We start from the raw sequence: 18,714 nt of genomic DNA on the forward strand, positions 1-18,714 counted from the left end.
AAATATTTATTATGTATACAATATTCTGTCTGTGTGTATGACCGCAGGCCAGAAGAGGGCACCAGACCCTGTCACAGACGGTTGTGAGCCACCATGTGGTTGCTGGGAATTGAACTCAGAACCTTTGGAAGAGCAGGCAATGCTCTTAACCTCTGAGCCATCTCTCCAACCCCCCCCCTTTTTAATTCTTAAAAATTTTATTTTACCACTGGGCATGATGACACATAGATCTTTAATCCCAGAACTCAGAAAGTAAAGTCTTGATCTCTATAGTGAGTTCCAGGATAGTCAGCTTGTGTAGGGAGACCTGTCTCAAAAAAGAAAAGAAAGAAAAAGAAAAAAATGATTTAAAAAACTAAATTTTAGGGGGTGGAGAGATGGCTCAGTGGTTAAGAGCACCGGCTGCTCTTCCAGAGGTCATGAGTTCAATTCTCTGCAACCACCTGGTGGCTCACAACCATCTGTAATGAGATCTGGTGCCCTCTTCTAGTGTGTGGGCATACACGGAGGCAGAATGTTGTATACACAATAAATAAATAAATTAATTAAAAAAAACAACGAAATTTTAAATGAGTGGTGGTGATGCACGCCTTTAATTCCAGGACTCGGAAGGCAGAGAGAGGCAGGTGGATCTCTTGAGTTCGAGGTCAGGCTGGTCTACAGAGTGAGTTCCAGGGCAGGCTCCAAAACTACACAGAGAAACCCTGTCCTGAAAAACCTAAATAAACAAACAAACAAACAAATAAGTAAATAAATGACAAGTTCAAATAAATTAGTAAGTAAAAGAGCAAGTTCCAGGACAGTCTCCAAAGCTACAGAGAAATCCTGTCTCAAAAACCAGTGAATGAATTTTACTATCTGGTGTATCCCAGGCTGGTCCTGAACAGAACTGTAGCCTTGAATGGCCTGGAATCCCTTATCTTTCTTCCAGACCCAGCCCTTCCCCCAAAGTCTTTATTATTACTGTGTTTGTGTGGTACGTCTGTGTGTGTGCACAACCCTCAGTACATGATGGGGCCAGAGTACAGCTTTGTGGAGTTCCTTCTTCCATCTTGTGTAAGCCCCCAGGCTTATGCACAATCACTTTTACCCTTTAACACATGAATTTGTTTCTTTTCCAAGTGCCAGCACAGTTTGACCTTGGTCTCATAAAATCTGTGTCATTTCACAGTAGTCCCCTCCCCCGAATCCAGAGAATGGGGCTTAGGCCAACAGAAGCTCTGTGTTCCATTTCAGGTGGGTCTGTGAGGAAATCCCAGATCTCAAGCTGGCCATGGAGAACTATGTCCTGATCGACTATGACACCAAAAGGTGAGCCGGAAGAGGGTGAGTGGACTGTTGGTTCTACTTCCTGACTGCCCACACCCTGGCCAACCATCTGTGTAAAGCTTCTAGCTGGTGGAGTGAGGCCATCCCTGGGAACTCCACACTGAACAAACTTGAATTGATGCATGGGAAAGTAGCAGGGCTGGTGAGGGAGCTAAGGGCCTTTTAGAGCAGCGAGCGGGTCCTGGTTCTGCCAGGGTCTACTTTACAGGTATTCTCAGCCCTGACTGTAAGTAGGTGTGGGGGGAGGCCAGTCTCTGTCACACCCTCTCCTGGACGGAATGGGTGGAGAAGAGATGGCATCCCTGGAATGCTGCCTGGTGTGAGGTTTACTTTCCTTTGAGAAAGGCCAACCCAGGCTCCACCTCCTGCTCAGAGCCTGCTTCAGTCTGGACTCTGCCTGCAAGTCCTCTGACCTCATTATCAGAAAGGTCGCCTTGGTGACCTTGGACCAGTCTTCTGGGTGGGCCTAGCATCTGGGTAAGTGAGTGTAAGCCTCCTGTGCCACAGGTCCCTTCTCTGGACCCACAGGGCACGAAAACCTACCTTTTTGGTGTATGATCAGGACAGGTGGACAGCTGGGCGACCAGGGCAGGGCCCTCTGTCCTTGTGGAGTTGGGGTGGTCCCCTTCTCACTGCTTTTGAGTTCATACCCTAGAAGTTCCTAGACCTCTAGGAATTTTTTTTTTTTTTTTTTTTTTTTTTTGCTCTGCAGGGAATGCTACCAGGGCCTTGCATGTGGACCCCTCAGTCCCATTGATAGTAGAGTGGGCCTTCGTACCTCACCTAGCCTGACCTCAAACTGCTGAACTCATGAGACTCAACTCATAAATAGCTAGGACTGCGGTTGTGTGTGCTTTGGCTTTTCTGTAGTACCAGCAGTCTGGGAGCCCTTCTTTTGTCCTGTGACTGCTGCTGGCCTGGGTCTCTTCTGGGATAGTAAGACACTGATTTGGCCCATCCTGGTTTACACTGTAGCATGCTGGAGTGTTAGGGCCTCGGTAGGGAGGAAGTTTCCTGTGTGTATTAGTACCCCAAAGGCCCTACCCCTGGGCATATAGGGATGGAGTGGTCCCTTGTCCCCAGAACTATGCTTCTGCTGCCTGTGTTAATCTCAATAGTGAGAATAAGACCACTTTGGGTCAGTTTTGAAGCAAGCTTGATTTTTATTGCAGTGCACGCAAAAGCTGGCCAGCGACTGCCTCCGAAGTCAAGTTAAAGAAAGCAGCCCCTAATCCACCTCTTAGACCCTCTTTAAGGAATAAAATCACTCATAGATTTATAGAAGGGAGACAATGGGGCAAGAAGGAAATACAAAGAGACCTTTAAAAAAATTCTCATGGTCATCATGTGATTAAGGGGGGTGGGAAGGTCAGGGAGGGTAAGGGTATTCTATTTTTATTTTTATTTTTTTGGTTTTTCGAGACAGGGTTTCTCTGTGGTTTTGGAGCCTGTCCTGGAACTAGCTCTTGTAGACCAGGCTGGTCTCGAACTCACAGAGATCCGCCTGCCTCTGCCTCCCGAGTGCTGGGATTAAAGGCGTGCGCCACCACCGCCCGGCGGTGAGGGTATTCTAAATAAACAAATGAAGATCATGGATTGAGGAAGGTCAGGTTCCAGGAAACAGAGCAACTCAACTCTCACAGTAAATAGACACTTATTTTTAAAAGCGAAGCGTAATGGCTCCTGCCTTCAAAATGGGAGTTCGGTATTTTCTCACCTAGTGCTCGAAGTGTGCAGGAGTCTTCCCAGAGGCAGTTCCTAATTGAGCCATCCTTCCCCAGGCCTGTCTCAGAAGATACAGATTCCTGCATGTGGTGTTCAGAGACTGATGGGCTCCTCTGCCCACACATTCCTTGGCACTCTGCTTGTTTACTTTTTTTTTTTTTTGGTTTTTCGAGACAGGGTTTCTCTGTGGTTTTGGAGCCTGTCCTGGAACTAGCTCTGTAGACCAGGCTGGTCTCGAACTCACAGAGATCCGCCTGCCTCTGCCTCCCGAGTGCTGGGATTAAAGGCGTGCGCCACCATCGCCCGGCTCTGCTTGTTTCCTTTTTAAAAGATTTCATTTGGCTGTGTGTGGTGGCCCATGCCTTCAATCCCAGAACTAGGGAAGCAGAGACAGGTGGATCTCTGTGAGGCCAGCCTGGTCTGTAGAGCCAGTTCTAGGACAGCCAGGGCTGTCTTGAAAAACCAAAATAAAAAGGAAGAAGAAGAAGAAGAAAAAAAAAACGATTTTCATTTATTTTTATTTTGAGTGTGAATGTTTGCCTGCTTGTATGTTTGTGTCCTGTGTGTGAGCAGTGCCCACAGGGGTCATAAGAGGGAGTCATGTCCCCTGGAGCTAGAGATAGAGATGGTTGTGAGTCACCATGTGGGTGCTGGGAGCACAACCTGCATCCTCTATGAGAGCTCTGATCACTGAGCCGCCTCTCCAACCCTAGTCCAGTCTTCATAGTGACTTTCCTTGAGTTCCTCATCTAGTGACATGGTCTGACCATAGAGCTGACACATGGATATAGACCTGTCCAGACTGCCTTTGCACTTGGTCCTGTGGCTGGAGACTGTCTCAGCATGCAGCCTCTTGCTGGCCTGCCATGTTGGTGCTTCGGGAATCCTATGCCTCCCTAGAGGCTTTGCCCAGCCCTACAAGTCTGTGAAAGCTGGGCACATTGCAGCCCACTGACGCTTCCTCTCTTTCTTTCTCAGTTTTGAAAGCATGCAGAGGCTGTGTGACAAGTACAACCGAGCCATCGACAGCATCCACCAGCTGGTAGGTGGCTCCATACTTGTAAGGCTGTTCAATTTCCTCTGTGCGTTTGCATGATGCTGACTCCTGGACCTCCCAGGGCAGTCAAGCACTAGGACCTCCTGGTTGCTGTCAAAGAGTGGTGGGGAGGGCAGTTGGCATGATGAGACAGGGGAGTTGTATGGCAGTATATTAAGCCCCAGCTACCCTAGCCGTCTTCTGAAGTAACTTCTTGTGGTCATTGCATATCTGCCCATCTCTGCATGCTGCAGCAGAGGTGCAGTCAGCACCCTTTGGAACTAGGAGCCTACCTCCCTCTGCCCTGCTGCTGTCTTTGAGCCTGTGGCCTCTGCTCTAATATTTTCTAGTCTGCTCCACCTGCTGGGAGGCGGTGTCCTCACAGTAGTCACATAAAGCTATGCTCAGCCTGCCCACCTTAGCTGACAAACTGGGTGCAGGCAGCAGAGCTTGACCACTGAGCACCCAGGGAGTGGTCTTTCTAGAAGGCATAGGGGCAGTGGGGCTTTTAGCAGGTATTGGGCCTTTATGGGGATCTGTGGTGTCAGGGAACACTCTGTGGAAGATGGGCTGTGTGGAGAGGCTGGGCTGGGACAGGATAGCTTCATGGTTCCTTGAGCTAAGACACTCATGCAGCTCTGCAGGGATGGCCCACTGGGCACTGGTTCTGCCCTCATCTCTGTACCGGTGGAACACCAGCTGTATCAGCTGCATTAGGGCTCCTGTGGGGCAGCAAGAGGCGTGGGGCCTGGCCCTTCAGATGTACTATCCAGTCTCGTCACATCCTGTGCCAGTGCTGTGGCTGGTAGAGTGTCCATGGCTATGAGACCAAGGGGTTGAGCCCTTCTCCCCTGAGGAAATTTGATCTGGTGGCTAAGGTCAGTAGATGAGTGCCAGGATGTGCCAATGTGTATTCCAAGGCCAGCCTGAGACTGCAGTTGGAGTCTGCAGCTGTTCACTGCTTTCTTGTGAACGTAAGTTCAAGACCTTGCCCCAACGCTAGAGAGTCTGAGGTATGTCCTGGGAGGAGGTGTACCTGCCAGGGAGCCTGGAGTCAGGAAGGGCTCCTGGGACTCCAGGACTGGGCTTAGGCCAGGAAGCTTACCAGGTCCAGTTGGAGTTGACCTTCTGTGAGTAACATAGATGAAGTGCCTGAGTTGGCCTGGAGGGGTCAGACAGAAGCCTGGAGGCCAGAGCTGACTCTGTGCACTCACAGGCACACTCAGCGCTGCTGTGTTGTTTTCTGTTGTGGTCTTCGGGACTGCCTCAGTAGGTTCTTTACCACTGAGCCACACTCCAGCCCCTTTTGTGTTTGTTTTGAGACAGGGTTTCTCTGTGTAACAGCCCTGGCTGTCTTGGAACTAGCTCTGTTAGCCAGGCTGGCCTTGAACTCAGAGATCTGTCTGCCTCTGCTGGGATTAATGGCATCCGCTACCACACCACCTGGTGACCTTTTTGATACAGGATTTCTGTCTGCTGTGAAGTGTAATTGGTCATGTCTACTTTTGTCCCCAGTGGAAGGGCACCACGCAGCCCATGAAGCTAAATACTCGACCTTCCAATGGGCTCCTGCGGCACATCCTGCAGCAGGTGTACAACCACTCTGTGACTGACCCTGAGAAGCTCAACAACTATGAGCCCTTTTCCCCTGAGGTGTATGGGGAGACCTCCTTCGACCTGGTCGCCCAGATGATCGACGAGATCAAGATGACTGAGGATGACCTGTTTGTAGACCTGGGCAGTGGTGAGTGTCTTGTAGCAGTCCTTGAGCTGTCCTTGGCTCTCAGTGCACCCTTGTCTGCACATGAATGCTCAAGGGACTTCTTAGGGCGGACACTGGCTTAGCCGAGGCTTCTGGTACCACTAGTGCTCCTGCTCAGGGCGTCCACCCAAAATCCTGCTGGCTCCTTACAGCCCCTAAACCTTCTTATGACCCATGGGTCTTGGCTTGTGGGATTCTCAACCAGAGCAGTATTCCTGAGGCCTCTGGTCACACTCTGCAGCCTCACTCGTGGGGCTGCTGGACTGCCTACATGGCTGGCTGTGGTTCTGATGGTGTCCACTAGGGTTTCAATTGTTGCGGTGAAGGACCATGACCTAAAGCAACCTGGGGAGGAAAGGGTTTGTTTGTCTTATCCTTCTACATCACTGTTCATCACTGAAGGAAGTCATGACAGGAACTCACACAGGGCAGGAACCTGGAGGCAGAAACTGATGGCAGACACCATGGAGGATGCTGCTTATTGGCTTGCTCCACATGGCTTGCTCATTCTGCTTTCTTATAGAACCCAGAATCAGCATCCTAGGTATAGCTCCACCTACAATGGGCTGGGCCCTCCCTGACCTGGGCCCTTGCCCATCAGTCACTAATTAATGAAATGTGCCAGGTGTGTGTATGCCTTTAATCCCAGGGAGACAGGGGCAGGTGGATCTCTGTGAGTTCAAGGCCAGCCTGATCTATAGAGGACAGGCCAGGACTATTACACAGAGAAACGCTGTCTTGAAAATCGAGGGGGGGGGGAGATATCCCAATGCCCCAAGTTTTCCTCCAATATGATTTTATGGAAACATTGTCTTTTTCTTCTCAGATGACTCTAGCTTGTGTCAAGTTGACATAAAACTCTCCAGCATAGGACTTATTTCCCATACCTCATGGTAAAGGCTCGAAAAGGCCCAGATACACCTGCAGTTCTTTTATTAGCTGCTGGTCCAACCCTGAAGGTTGAGCCTCCTGGGTCCCTTACCTTTCAGAGCCCCTCCCGAGGCACTGTAGTTTTGGGACTCACCCTACTAAACTGTGGAGGGGATGCCCCTGTCCAGGCTTTATGTCTCCTGTGGCACTGTGTGGTGTGTCTCCTGGCTTCTCTACTCTATGGTTCTGAGCTGCTTGTTACTGGAAAACACTTCCCAGCATAGAAAATCAGGTGGCATGTATGTGCCATCTCAAATGTGAAACTGGCCTGCCACGTGTAGGGTCACCTTCAGAGGCTTGACCCTTGATGCCATGAAGCAGTGTTGGCAGGCCTGACTTCCCTGCGTATGGCCAGCAGGTGCCAGTCGCTGGCGGTTATAGCCTCTGGATTTTTTATTTTGTTTCCCATCGTCAAGCAGACCTGTTAGGTTCAGGGTCCTAGCTGGCCCAGGGGGTGACTTATGTGAAGAAGTGACTTCCTGGGGACTGCTAAGCTTTGTGCAGCCATCCCCACACAGGAGCAGACAGGTTGCAGGTTCATAAATGACATTATGGGTTGTAGAGTAGTGCAAACATCTTCTGCTGGGAGGTCTGTGCTTGTGAATGGTCTCTTCTCTGATGCCAAGGGACATTGTCATGTGGCTGAGCCCACTGGTCTCTGTGGGGGCCACACAGACTCTGACCTGTGTCTCTCTGGCTGAAGGTGTGGGGCAGGTTGTCCTTCAGGTTGCTGCGGCCACCAACTGCAAACATCACTACGGAGTGGAGAAAGCGGACATCCCAGCCAAGTACGCGGAGGTGAGCAGTCACGTGTGCACAGTGCTTCAGGCTCTTGTGTCTGGGTAGAGCTCCTTTAGGCCAAGTGTTTCTGTGTTTGTGACACCCAGCACCTTCGAGCAGGGTGCCTGTGGCCCTGGTAGGCTCTGCAGAGCTTCATGATAAGGACATTCTGCTCTCCTGGCAGGACATGGCCAACCCTTCCTGGAGAGAGAATGTTGCTGAGCTCCTATGAGTTGAGAGGGTGTGCATATTTCCTGTGGACACTCCATCTTTTCCTCCCAGGGTGGGGTTCAGGCTCTTGATCTTGGGGCTCTGCTGGAGTATTGGGAACCTTGTGACTATCCCATAGCCCCTCTGGGTGCCCCGACCACTGTGCTCCACAGCAGGGTCGCTGTAGATAGGCATCAGTGTCTTGTCTGGTATGACCCTGCAGAGCTTGTGGACCCTCCACCGCCTCAGCCTTCCTGAATTTATAACGTTGTGTGCTTTCTTTTCCTCAGACCATGGACCGAGAGTTCAGGAAGTGGATGAAATGGTATGGAAAAAAGCATGCAGAATACACAGTGAGTGCCATCGCTCCATGCCCGCGGCCTCCATCCTAGCCCAGCCCCCTTTCCCCTCCTCTCTTGACCCCAGTCAGTCTTGAGCAGTGACCACATGGCCCTCTGTGGCAATGGGCACAGTCTCTGGAGCTAGCTGCAGAGCCCCAACTGAGCCTGGCCCTTCCTGCTTCCCTGGCCCGGGCATCATCCCTAGACATGTGGTAACTGGGCTGTGTCAGCATATGCTCAACTCTAAGGAGCTGAGACCTCCAGACCGGGCAAGTGCACCCCTAATGAGCTGCACCTTTGTGTAGCCTGTGGCATCGGGATTGGGACCCTTGGGTTCTTGATCTGGTTAGACCATTTTGTGGGCTGGCTGGGAGAGGCAGTCTGTGGTGCCTGTGTCCTTTGTGCAGCGGACCGCTCGGCGATAACTCTGTCTTGCTCTGTGTGTCACCCGTCCTTCAATAATCCCAGTTCACTCGTGTTTTCTTGGTGGAAGTCTCCCATGTGTGAGGGTCTTGGGAATCTGTTAGGAGAGGCCCACTTGATACTGTGTCTGGGACCCAGGAGATGGGTCTGGATTCCTGAGACATTGTGCTCTCCTCATCATTAACCGTGATGACTCTTCACACTTTCGGTGGGGCCTGTGGGTTCTACACCCACGTAGAGTTCTCGGTCGAGGACATAGCTTTCAAGAAGACCCTTCTCCTCCTCCTCTTCCTTTTCTTCCTCCTCCTCCTCCTCCTCCTCCTCCTCCTCCTCCTCCTCTTTTTCCTCCTCCTCCTCTTTTTCCTCCTCCTTCTCTTTCCTCCTCTTCCTCCTCCTTTTTCTACTTCTTTCTCCTCTTCTTTCTCTTCTTCTCCCTCTTCCTTCTTTCTGCTTCTTCTTCTGCTGCTGTTTGTCATTGTTGGATGACCTGGCCTTTGTGGGTGAAGCCAGTGTTGTGACTGGTAGCTGTTTGTCATATTGGCTGTTTCACTGTTGGGCCCTCATGGGCCTCAGTGCTCATGCTGGTGGCCCTTGGCTTGTGGCTGGGAGCAGGGCTAAGGCTAAGGGGTGTTCCTGAGGCCTTGATAACCATCAGAAGCAACCTGGCAGCAGAAATAGAAAGCAACTTTTTTGCCTTTGATTGTGTTCACTCTGGCTTCCTACAGCACCTGAGTGACCACCAACCTTCTCCAGGAGGCTGCATAGGCTCCTTTCCTGGCCATTAGGCACTTGCCTGGCCTGTGCAGTACTGCAGCTTTGATTTTGCAAGCCCTGAGCCCTGCCTTCTGCTATTCAGGAGCATGCAGGAGAAAATCCAGGGGACCCTAAAAATAGCCCAGAGGACTCTTTTGGCCCAGAACTGCCTTGTGCCAGGGATGCTGCCACCCGCCATGCAGTGGCCTCTTGGATGCTGCCCCAAGCCAGGTCTGCTGACATGCTCCCTCCAGTGGCTGAATTGAGTCTGGTAGTCCCCTCCCTCATCCTCTATGGTCCCTTAGCCAATTTGGAGCAGACCCTGAACCATGGTCATCTCTGCTGGTGGTGTTTCCTAACATTCCCCGTCTTGGTAAAACCTCCTGTATTCAGAGTGTGCCTGCCTTCCCATTGCCTAGGCTGCCGTGGCTGTATAGCTTTGTATGCAGTTCATCTTCTCAGAGGGGTCTCTGGGCTTTGACCCCTGACCCTGGAAGAGAGTAGAGTAGCCTATACTCCTAGAATGCTGCTTAGAGCTTGCTGAGGTGTCCTGTGGGCAACCAGTCCTGCTGAGGCATACCCATGGGGCATGCGTCTGAGACTGTCCACAGACCTTAGTGCCTCTGCTCGTTTGCTCTCCAGACTGAGCTGATGGGTTCTCGCAATGGCTGAGTCTGTGTCTGACCATGGCCTCCTGGGTCTCACCCATTGTGACCTTTTTTGGCCTTCCCCAGACTCGTGTGGGGCCTGTGTCAGTCTTCCCCACTTGCTTCATGGATGCTAACCTGCTGTGTGCTGTTCCCCTCCTTTTCCATGTTGGTAGATGCAGCTGTGACACTGTTCCTTAGGGGATATGAACAAATGTTTCCCAGATAGGGAACCAACAGAGCTCAGCTTGGAGAACTCTCGAGTTTTCCAGGGGTTACTTACAGAAAGTGTTGGTGAGGGGACACTTAACAGAAGCAGAAATGACTCACAGACAGCTGCATCACAAAGACCCACCCCAGCATGGGTGACAGCTTACAAAGCTGGGAATCTGGAATGCACTGCATGGCCTAAGGCAGCATGACAGGCTGGAGAGCATCCTTTCCAGGTGTCTCAGTAGACCTAAGCCTCTCCCAGGTGTCTTGGTTGGTGTGACAGTGTCTCTCAGCAGTCCTTACTGCTCCTGTATGCCTGGGGAGGGAGGGGCCAGCACATCCGCTCATTTTCAGGGACTTCCTGTCTGAAGGGGCCTCCCTGCAGGGTGGAGTGTATGGAGATTTCCTACACAGCAGCAGACACCTTGCTTCAGGCCTGTGCTTCCGTCCTGGGCCAGATGGTTAGGACTGGCCTCACACACGGTGCAGCTAGTTGACTCCCCAAACTTCATGGCCTGCTTGGCTAGGACAGTAGTACTAGGGCCTGCAGGGAGAGGAATGCTGGGTCCACACATGACACAGCTGCAGGGTGAGAGGTCTGTCCTCAGGAGGCACCCCTCAGGTTCCTGGAATGGAGCCAGCCTGCGCCTGTGCCTGTCTGCAGCCATGTTGCAGGACCTAGCGGTCAGCTACGGCAAAGGCAGTCAGCAGAGCTAGGGAGGCCATCTGGGCTTGCAGAGTTTTTTTTTTTTTTTTTTTTTTTTTTTGGTTTGTTTTTCGAGGCAGGGTTTCTCTGTGGTTTTGGAACCTGTCTTGGAGCAGAGTTCTTCCTAGGAGTCTTAGAACACGCTGTAGGTCGTTCTCATCTAGAGATGCAGAGACCCAGTACCCAGGGCTTAAAGGGACATGGCTTCTCTGCTTAGCTCAGACTCCGCAGCATGGCAGATGGAGGCATGGTCTCTGCCACAGTGCTTAACTTAGGGGAGAGTGGGAGCCCAGGTCTCCTAGGCCCAACTGCTCCCCTGCATTTGAGGAATGACTGAAGTCCCCATCTTCAGGGCTGGCTGATGTACAGCAGAACAGAGTCAGAGGTTGCTGAGGAGTAGATTAGAGGAGAGGCGGGCCCTGGCCTGGGGTAGGCTCAGGGACTGTACAGCCTCCAGGGGCACGCAGGGCTCTGGCCACTCCAGCCCAGGTCCGCTCTGCCTCACTGGAGGACGGAGGCTGTACAGCTGCTCTTGTCTGGGGACAGTCTTGTCCTAGCAGAGTGGGGAGGTAGCCCTGGACCTGCAGCTTGGCGGGTGCTCTGTCATCCTGTCAGCCACAGCTCATGGGGACTCCAGTGTGGGCCTTTGGTGTTACCCATGGTTGACATCCCTTAGCCTCTGATACGCGTAGATCCACCACTTCTGCTCAGGAGATTTGCCTGTTGTGTTGTTCGCGGGGTAGTGCATCAGATCTTTGCTCCTGTTCATTGCCAAGGAACTTTCCAGCCCAGTGTGGCGTCTTTGACAATGGACAGACTGTGCTGTATATCTGTCCATCTTTTCAGGAATGTCCCTGTCTTTTTGGTTTTGTAAACAACTAAACAATCCCACCCCCACCTCCATGACCTCCATGTAGAGTGGACTGTTCTTTTCCTGGGCCATAATGCGTAGCACTGCAGGTAGTGGGTGGTCTGCAGAATTGTAAACCCAGATTGCTTGGGAGTCTGGTTCCAGGTAGTCAGGATAAAAGCACCCTGAGGCAGAGGCAGGTGGATCTCTGAGTTTGAGGCCAGCCTGGTCTACAGAATGAGTTCCAGGACAGTCAGGGCTACTGTATTGAAAAACCGAAAAGAAAAAAAGGGGAGAGAAAAAAAAAACTGTTTCCCTTTAACACACTCTGGCCTGAAGGAGGTGGAATGACATCAGTGCTGACACGGTCGTGGCAGGCTGCAGTTTTGGGATCAGTGTGCAGCAAACATATACTAATGCAAGGTGCACAGAGGTGACCTTATCTGCGGACACAGTCCTCATGGTTGATGACTAGTCACAGGACGGTTGATCCAGTGGCTTCCTGGCCACATAAATACATCTCATGTCTGTAAGGTCTGCAGAAGTTCTGTGTGGTGCTGCTATTTTTTGGGGGGGGGGGGGCACAGTCTGGATGCAGAGAGGGTTGGCTGGCCAAGCACATGGCACTGTGGCTCCTCACCTGGACCCACACTATCCTATCCTCTTGTCTGTCCCGAATGGGTGCTGCTTCCTGCTGGGGTTTAGGCCCTGCCCTCTGCAGAGCTGTCCACTGGCTGTCCACAGTCACCTTCCCACCCCAAGATCCAGCTCATTCCATGTCTCTCACAGCAGCTGCGGGGACTGGGTTTGAACCAAGCAAGCCCATGAGTAAACGTGTTCCTTTCTTTCTTAGCTGGAACGAGGTGACTTCCTCTCAGAGGAGTGGAGGGAACGGATCGCCAACACGAGGTACGGCCGGCTGTGGGCTGTGCTGCTGGCTGTGCTGTGGCCTCTGACTCTTGTCTGACTCTTGTGGAGGGTACTGCAGGGCTGCTGCTTCAAAAGTGCCAGCCCCTCCTCGGTGCTGGCCTGCCTTTGGTCTCACATGGGGTGTGGGCAGCCCCTGTGCTGGTCCCCTTGAGCAAACTGCCGTCCTCGTCATGGGGTCCATCAGGGGATCTAGGTGTTTTGGGGCCTCACCTCTGTGTTTTCTGCTGGGGGGTGGTGCCTGCTCATCAAGTGCTTGCGTTTGCTTGTGCCCTGGGAGCAGATTCTCCCTGCATTCTGTTGCCAGGGAGTGCTTCCGGGAAGCCCATTTTATTTCAGAAGAACTGGCGCCTGGTGCTGGATTCAGCCCAGGCGGTTTGTGCTTGTCTCCTGCCCCTGCTTTCCTGCTTACTCTGCTCACCTCAGATGGGTGGGCGGGGGAGGGGGCGCAGCACCTGGCAGGGACCAGCAGCAGGCTGTGTCCAGGCTGGGACTTGATGTGCACAGCCTCAGTTTTACTGAACTGAAACATTGTTTTGCAGTGTTATATTTGTGAATAACTTTGCCTTTGGTCCTGAGGTGGATCACCAGCTGAAGGAGCGATTCGCAAACATGAAGGAAGGTAATGCAGCCCTCCTGCCCACGGGCCTGCTATTCCCACAGTGTGGGGGTGGGGAACATGCAGTTACATCAGTTTGCCTTGAGAGGTCCTCAGCGATCCTCCCTATTCATGATGGGTAGTGCATGGAAGCCCCAGGCCCCACCTGCTTCCTGCTACCCATCCCCAGCTCCTAGGCTGCACAGCAGAAGTGAGTCCCGGTGACTGAAGGCCTTGGTGCCAAGCGTACCCCCAGACAGCCAGCAGATGGGTTGAAGGGCTAACCCAGCTCAGAAGCAGTCTCCTGCTGCAAGCACCAACACCAGGGCTCTTCGCTTGTGAGCTCATGATGTGTCTGCACATGTGTTTGTGCCCGTCAGTCTTTGGTGATGGAGAGATTTTGTGAATAAGGCATTGCATAGAGCACACACAGCCCCTCGCATAGGACTGGGCCGTCTGCACTGCATATTGCTGTCCCTCTGCAGGGAGCAGGAATACCCAGACTTGCCGATTTCTTAGTCTGATTTCCCAACCCTGTAGCTGTCACAGAAGTGACGGGGATTTGCTGTAGGGCCTGTCCTCAGCCTCTCCCAGGCTTTTAGAGTTAATTACTTGAGGTGCTGGGGATGAGCCTTGTGCGCTCAGCAGACACTCCCCCACTGAGCTTCACCCCTGCCTCATATTCTTTCCTTCATCCGTTCATTTATGTTTTAAAACGGTCCCATTCTAGACAGGGTCTGGCCTAGATCCATTCTAGTCTTAAACTCAGTCATATAGCCGAAGCTGGCCTTTAAGTTTATTGCAATATACACCACATTAGCCTGCTTGGGGCCAGATCTTGACTGAGTCATCCAGTCCTAGATTAACTTGTCCCTCAGAGCTAGTGTGCTCAGTTAGTTGTTAGGTGGGCCAGGCTCTGATGACAGCCAGCCCCAGCCTTCAGTGGCATTGCTTTGCCCCTTCCCTGTCCTGCCCTTAGAGACCACCCTGTGAACTGCTGCAGTGTTGTTTAGTGTGCTCTCTGTGCTGTGACAGACACCATGACCAAAGCAATCTGTGGACAGCAGGGCAGGAGCTGCAGTAGCAGTAGAGGCCTTGTGGGAAGACTGCCGACTGGCTCCGCTCTGGCTCAGATACTTTTCTTCTGCTACTTTTCTTGCACTCCTCAGGAGCATGTGGTGGTCCTCCCACACCAGTCAGTCAAGACAGTGAGTGCCCCACGGACTGCCTGCAGGTCAATCTGCTGGAGGCATTTTTCTCAATTGAGATTCTCTCTTCCTGGGATGACAGACATGTATCACTGTGCCAGTGTGGTCTTTTGAGTCTCTTTGTTTAGCTATCAATGGGTGTGGGATTCAGGGCTGTTCTAGTAATCAGGCCAAGGCAGGAGGCCTAGAGCTCCTAGACTGGCCTGGGCTTCATGATGTTCTCATTCTCCCCTTTCCACCCCAATACTTCTCTTTAATATGGAAGGAATCTGCACCATTCACAAGAATTAGGCTGGGTTTTGTTTTGAGGCAAGATTTCTATGTAGCTCTGACTGTTGTGGAACTCTTTATGTAGACCAGGCTAGACTACTCTCAGAGATCTGCCCATCTCTGCCTCATACTAGGATTAAAGGTATGTGCCTCCACACCTAGACTTCCATGTTTCAAGTTTGTTCTTCCTGTGTGGCTGTCACAGGTTTGAATCTTTGTGTGGTTTGGCATGGCTCTTTTGCCTCTTGTGGTGCAGTTCTGATTCTTGTCTCCTGCCCCGGCCTCTGCCTACATCTCTCTAGCCTCAAGGGCTTCAGCAGCCAGTCAGCTTCTCAGCCCTGATCTCTGGGTCTTTCTCTGTTGTGTCTTTTTAAAAACTGGGATCTTGCTGCTTAGCTCAGTTTGTCTTCAGACTCATGACAGTTCCCCTCTCTCAGCTGCTGGAATGCCAGGGTAATCACTGTGCTACACTGCCTGTAGGTCTCCTCAGTGCCTTTGTTTCAGCTCCCCCTCCTGGTAACACATGGCTTATAGCAATCTCTTTCTTGTGCTTTATTGTGGTACTGGGTTCCACCATGACCCTTTTAGCAGGCACCCAGTTGTCACCACTGTGTAGAGTCACTGTTCTCTATGGCTGCAGGGTCAGGGATGAGCACCAGGGGTCTTGTGAAGAATGCCTAGCATCTCCTGGGCACAGGCATTGTTCACCTGTTTCCTGTCCTGGGCAATTGCTCATGCCTGGGTTTGTGGTCTCCAGCTTGTGTGTGCCTGTGTGGGTTTTTGCACACATGGCAGTGATGGCTTCTGTGTTGTAGGCGGCAGAATCGTCTCCTCAAAGCCCTTTGCCCCTCTGAACTTCAGGATCAACAGCAGGAACTTGAGTGGTAAGCTCTGGGCTCCGTGGTGCATAGGGTACCTGGCTCCCCTCGCCCAGTCAGATGGTACTCTGCCCTGCAGGGAGGGCACTCAACTAGCTGCTCCACAGCCTCTGCCCACAGTATGTTAAGCACATCCCCTTGTAGACATGTTCTTTCAGGAGGGGCCTTAGGATGGGGTGGCCAGCCCTTCTGTGGGTCTCCCTGGGCAAGGCGCTTGGCTGGTCCAGTTCCGGGTCTGCATGCTTGCTTTGATGCTGGCTGCTCTTGAAATCTGATCTCATTCATGTGTGCTCGCCACCTTGTTCCTGACAGGCCCCAGATTATTCCTCCCTTTGGGGATGCTGTTGACACTGGTGTGGGGCGCAGGCCTCTTGCCACAGTCCTGACTTGCTGCTCTTTCACAGACATCGGCACCATTATGCGTGTGGTGGAGCTGTCACCCCTGAAGGGCTCCGTGTCATGGACTGGGAAGCCCGTCTCCTACTACCTGCACACTATTGACCGCACCATAGTGAGTGCCCACAGTGCTACAGTACAGCACGCTGCCTCTGTGTGCCTGCTTGTCACCCTACAGAGCTCCCTGGCAGCTCTGGGTCTCAGCCCTTAGTCCACCTGATGAATAGGGGCCATAGTAGTTTTGGCATCATATTATCATATTCAGAGACCTGTGGTCTCTGTCATCCCTTCTGTCCTCGTCCCCAGCCTTCCCTGGGTATGTGCTGGCCTCTTCCTCATGGCCCCCACAGGGTATCTTCTCCTTGCCAGAACCTTCTGTGTATGGTCCCAGGTTCTGTTCTCCATCTGTCCTGGTACCCTCTGGGTTCCTTGAGGCAGCATGTTGGCAATTCTGCTTTTTGTTCTGTGCTCTCCTGAGCCAGCAGCAGCTGTGCTCTGCCCTTGCTGCTGTAGGTAAAGGGGCCCTCAAGACTCCTGAACTATGCTGTGAGTTCCCTCTGCGGTGTAGCAGCCAGTGTTCCCCTTGGAAGGTCCTGTCCCTGGTTCCTTAGCAGTCACTTGCGACTCGAGGGTAGCTATCCTGGGTTGTATATTACTCCTGCTGTGCCACCTGCAGTGTGTGCTGGTGGGCCCGGCAGCTTGTGGGACACGCCACCTGTGTCCGTGCTCGGGGCTCGCTTCTAACAAAGCTCTTTCCTCTTCTCTTTAGCTTGAAAATTATTTTTCTAGTCTGAAAAATCCAAAACTCAGGGTAAGTTTGCTTTTCTCCCAACTGTGAGGATCATGTTTGCTGGCTTTGTATGTGCTGTTGGTATGTGTGACCAAGGTCCCTAGGCCCAAACAAGTGTTATTTCTGCCTTCCAGGCTTTCCGAAGGCCCTCAACTCTCTAGTGGGTTTAGCATCCATCTTTCTGTAGGTGATGCCAGTTACCAGTGGGTTCTTTGTTAAATCGTGCTGTGCATCCCCATGCCAGAGTTGTGTACAACAGTTGAGGGTGCCTGTCTCCAGCACCCTGGAAGACTGGGTAGTCTGCTCTATGGCAGTCCTTCTCTAGCCACATGTGCTGCACGTTTGCCTGTCTGTCCAGGGACACAAAGAGCTGGGCTTCCACGTGACTTTCCCTGGGGAGGCATGAACAGATGTCTGTTCACTCTGTGTGGGCACTTATAGCAGAGCACAGCACTCTGTCTGCTGGTACTTGGTGAAGTGGTGGGCTGTCAGGGTTACAGGAGTGTAGGCAGGCTGCTGCACACCCCCAAGGAGTTCATCCTGCCCAGCATACTAGATGATGAACAGTGTGTATACTCAGTGAGGGGCTTAATTCTCCCCCCACTGAACCCCCAATTCCACTGGTGCATGCAAGTTTGCACCTCATGGAGGTTAGCTCAGGTACAGGGTTCACGTCAGCACTGGCCCTTAGCATAGGCCCTTAGCAAGTGGCTTGACTTTGCCTAGCCGTTTAGGGGCTGTATCTGTCCTGCCTAGTGGGGCAGTCTCCATGATGGCTGGCATTTCCTATGTGTTCTCATTGCCATGTGGTTCTGCAGCTGTCAGTGCAGGGACAGTCTTGGGCTGCAATCGCATGACAGGCCCATGCCTTACCCACAGAGTGGCTGTGGGGTCCAGGTTAGGCATTGTACCTCCCCCAGAGTCTGTGTGTGTGTGTGTGTGTGTGGCCATTTCTTTGATGCTGGAGTGGAGATGGAGCCTCCAGCATGTTCAGGACACTTTTCCACTGCTTCCCTTTAGGAGGAGCAGGAAGCAGCTCGGCGCCGGCAGCAGCGAGAGAACAAGAGTAATGCAACTACCCCCACCAAGGTCCCAGAGAGCAAGGCAGCTGCCACGGAGGCCCCCGCGGTGAGATGCCCTTCCCTACACATGCCTGGTAGACAGGGTGCCCAGTGGTGCCGCCCTGCGGGTACTCCTGCTGGCCCTTCACTGCCTGCCTATTTCCTCTAGGACTCTGGTGCTGAGGAAGAAAAGTCAGGTGTGGCCACTGTCAAAAAGCCATCTCCCTCCAAAGCCCGGAAGAAGAAACTGAACAAGAAAGGGAGGAAAATGGCTGGCCGGAAGCGTGGACGGCCCAAGAAAATGAGTGCTGCAAACGCTGAGCGCAAGTCCAAGAAGAGCCAAAGCGCACTGGACCTCCTGCACTCCTCTCCTCCAGCCCCGCCCTCAGCCTCACCCCAGGGTGAGCCTCTTTCTCTCCTGCGTGGCAGAGTCCCCATCCAAGTGACTGTGGGCTCCTGTACAGTAGAGTCACCATTTGGATTCTGCTGTGTGCCAAGCCTGTGACTACACAACAGTGTCAGGACTCAGATTTGCCAAGCTGAGGTATTGTGTTGCCTGTGGTAGTATAGGGCCTATGGTTGGTGACTGATGGGGATCCTTTGTCCTGCAGATGCGTACAGGGCACCTCATAGCCCGTTCTACCAGCTACCTCCGAGCACGCAGCTCCACTCCCCCAATCCGTTGCTGGTGGCACCCACCCCGCCTGCATTACAGAAACTTTTAGGTAGGTCATGACTTTGATGTTGAAGCAGTTCTGTGGGGCTGTGGAAGTGGTAGGGCTCTAGTCAAGCCTGCTGGGTGGTGTGGAAGAGGCTTTGTTGCCTGTTTGTGAGTGACTGAGACTGACTCGCCTCAGGGACATGGGGGAGCCTGGTAGAGG

At 52.5% G+C, this 18,714-nt stretch overlaps 1 protein-coding gene across 4 annotated transcripts in view; it reads left to right on the plus strand.

The window, feature by feature from the left end:
- Positions 1–18,714, plus strand: part of Dot1l (DOT1 like histone lysine methyltransferase) — a 42,369-nt gene that overhangs the window by 12,578 nt on the left and 11,077 nt on the right. For 3 of the 4 annotated variants that reach the window (XM_041668968.1, XM_041668970.1, XM_041668971.1), the window contains exons 3-16: positions 1,237–1,311; positions 4,033–4,096; positions 5,606–5,834; positions 7,486–7,580; positions 8,063–8,125; positions 12,559–12,614; positions 13,175–13,254; positions 13,421–13,441; positions 15,524–15,592; positions 15,991–16,097; positions 16,752–16,793; positions 17,793–17,900; positions 18,003–18,234; positions 18,445–18,558. In XM_041668968.1, the coding sequence (XP_041524902.1) occupies positions 1,237–1,311; positions 4,033–4,096; positions 5,606–5,834; positions 7,486–7,580; positions 8,063–8,125; positions 12,559–12,614; positions 13,175–13,254; positions 13,421–13,441; positions 15,524–15,592; positions 15,991–16,097; positions 16,752–16,793; positions 17,793–17,900; positions 18,003–18,234; positions 18,445–18,558 (1,355 nt within the window). The remainder of the gene's footprint in view (positions 1–1,236; positions 1,312–4,032; positions 4,097–5,605; positions 5,835–7,485; positions 7,581–8,062; positions 8,126–12,558; positions 12,615–13,174; positions 13,255–13,420; positions 13,442–15,523; positions 15,593–15,990; positions 16,098–16,751; positions 16,794–17,792; positions 17,901–18,002; positions 18,235–18,444; positions 18,559–18,714) is intronic. The other variant, XM_041668969.1, reaches the window with a different exon arrangement.

Source organism: Microtus oregoni, unplaced genomic scaffold, assembly GCF_018167655.1.
Source record: "Microtus oregoni isolate MIOR12 unplaced genomic scaffold, Mior012 000019F_ref0000042, whole genome shotgun sequence".
Taxonomy (NCBI): Eukaryota; Metazoa; Chordata; class Mammalia; order Rodentia; family Cricetidae; genus Microtus; species Microtus oregoni.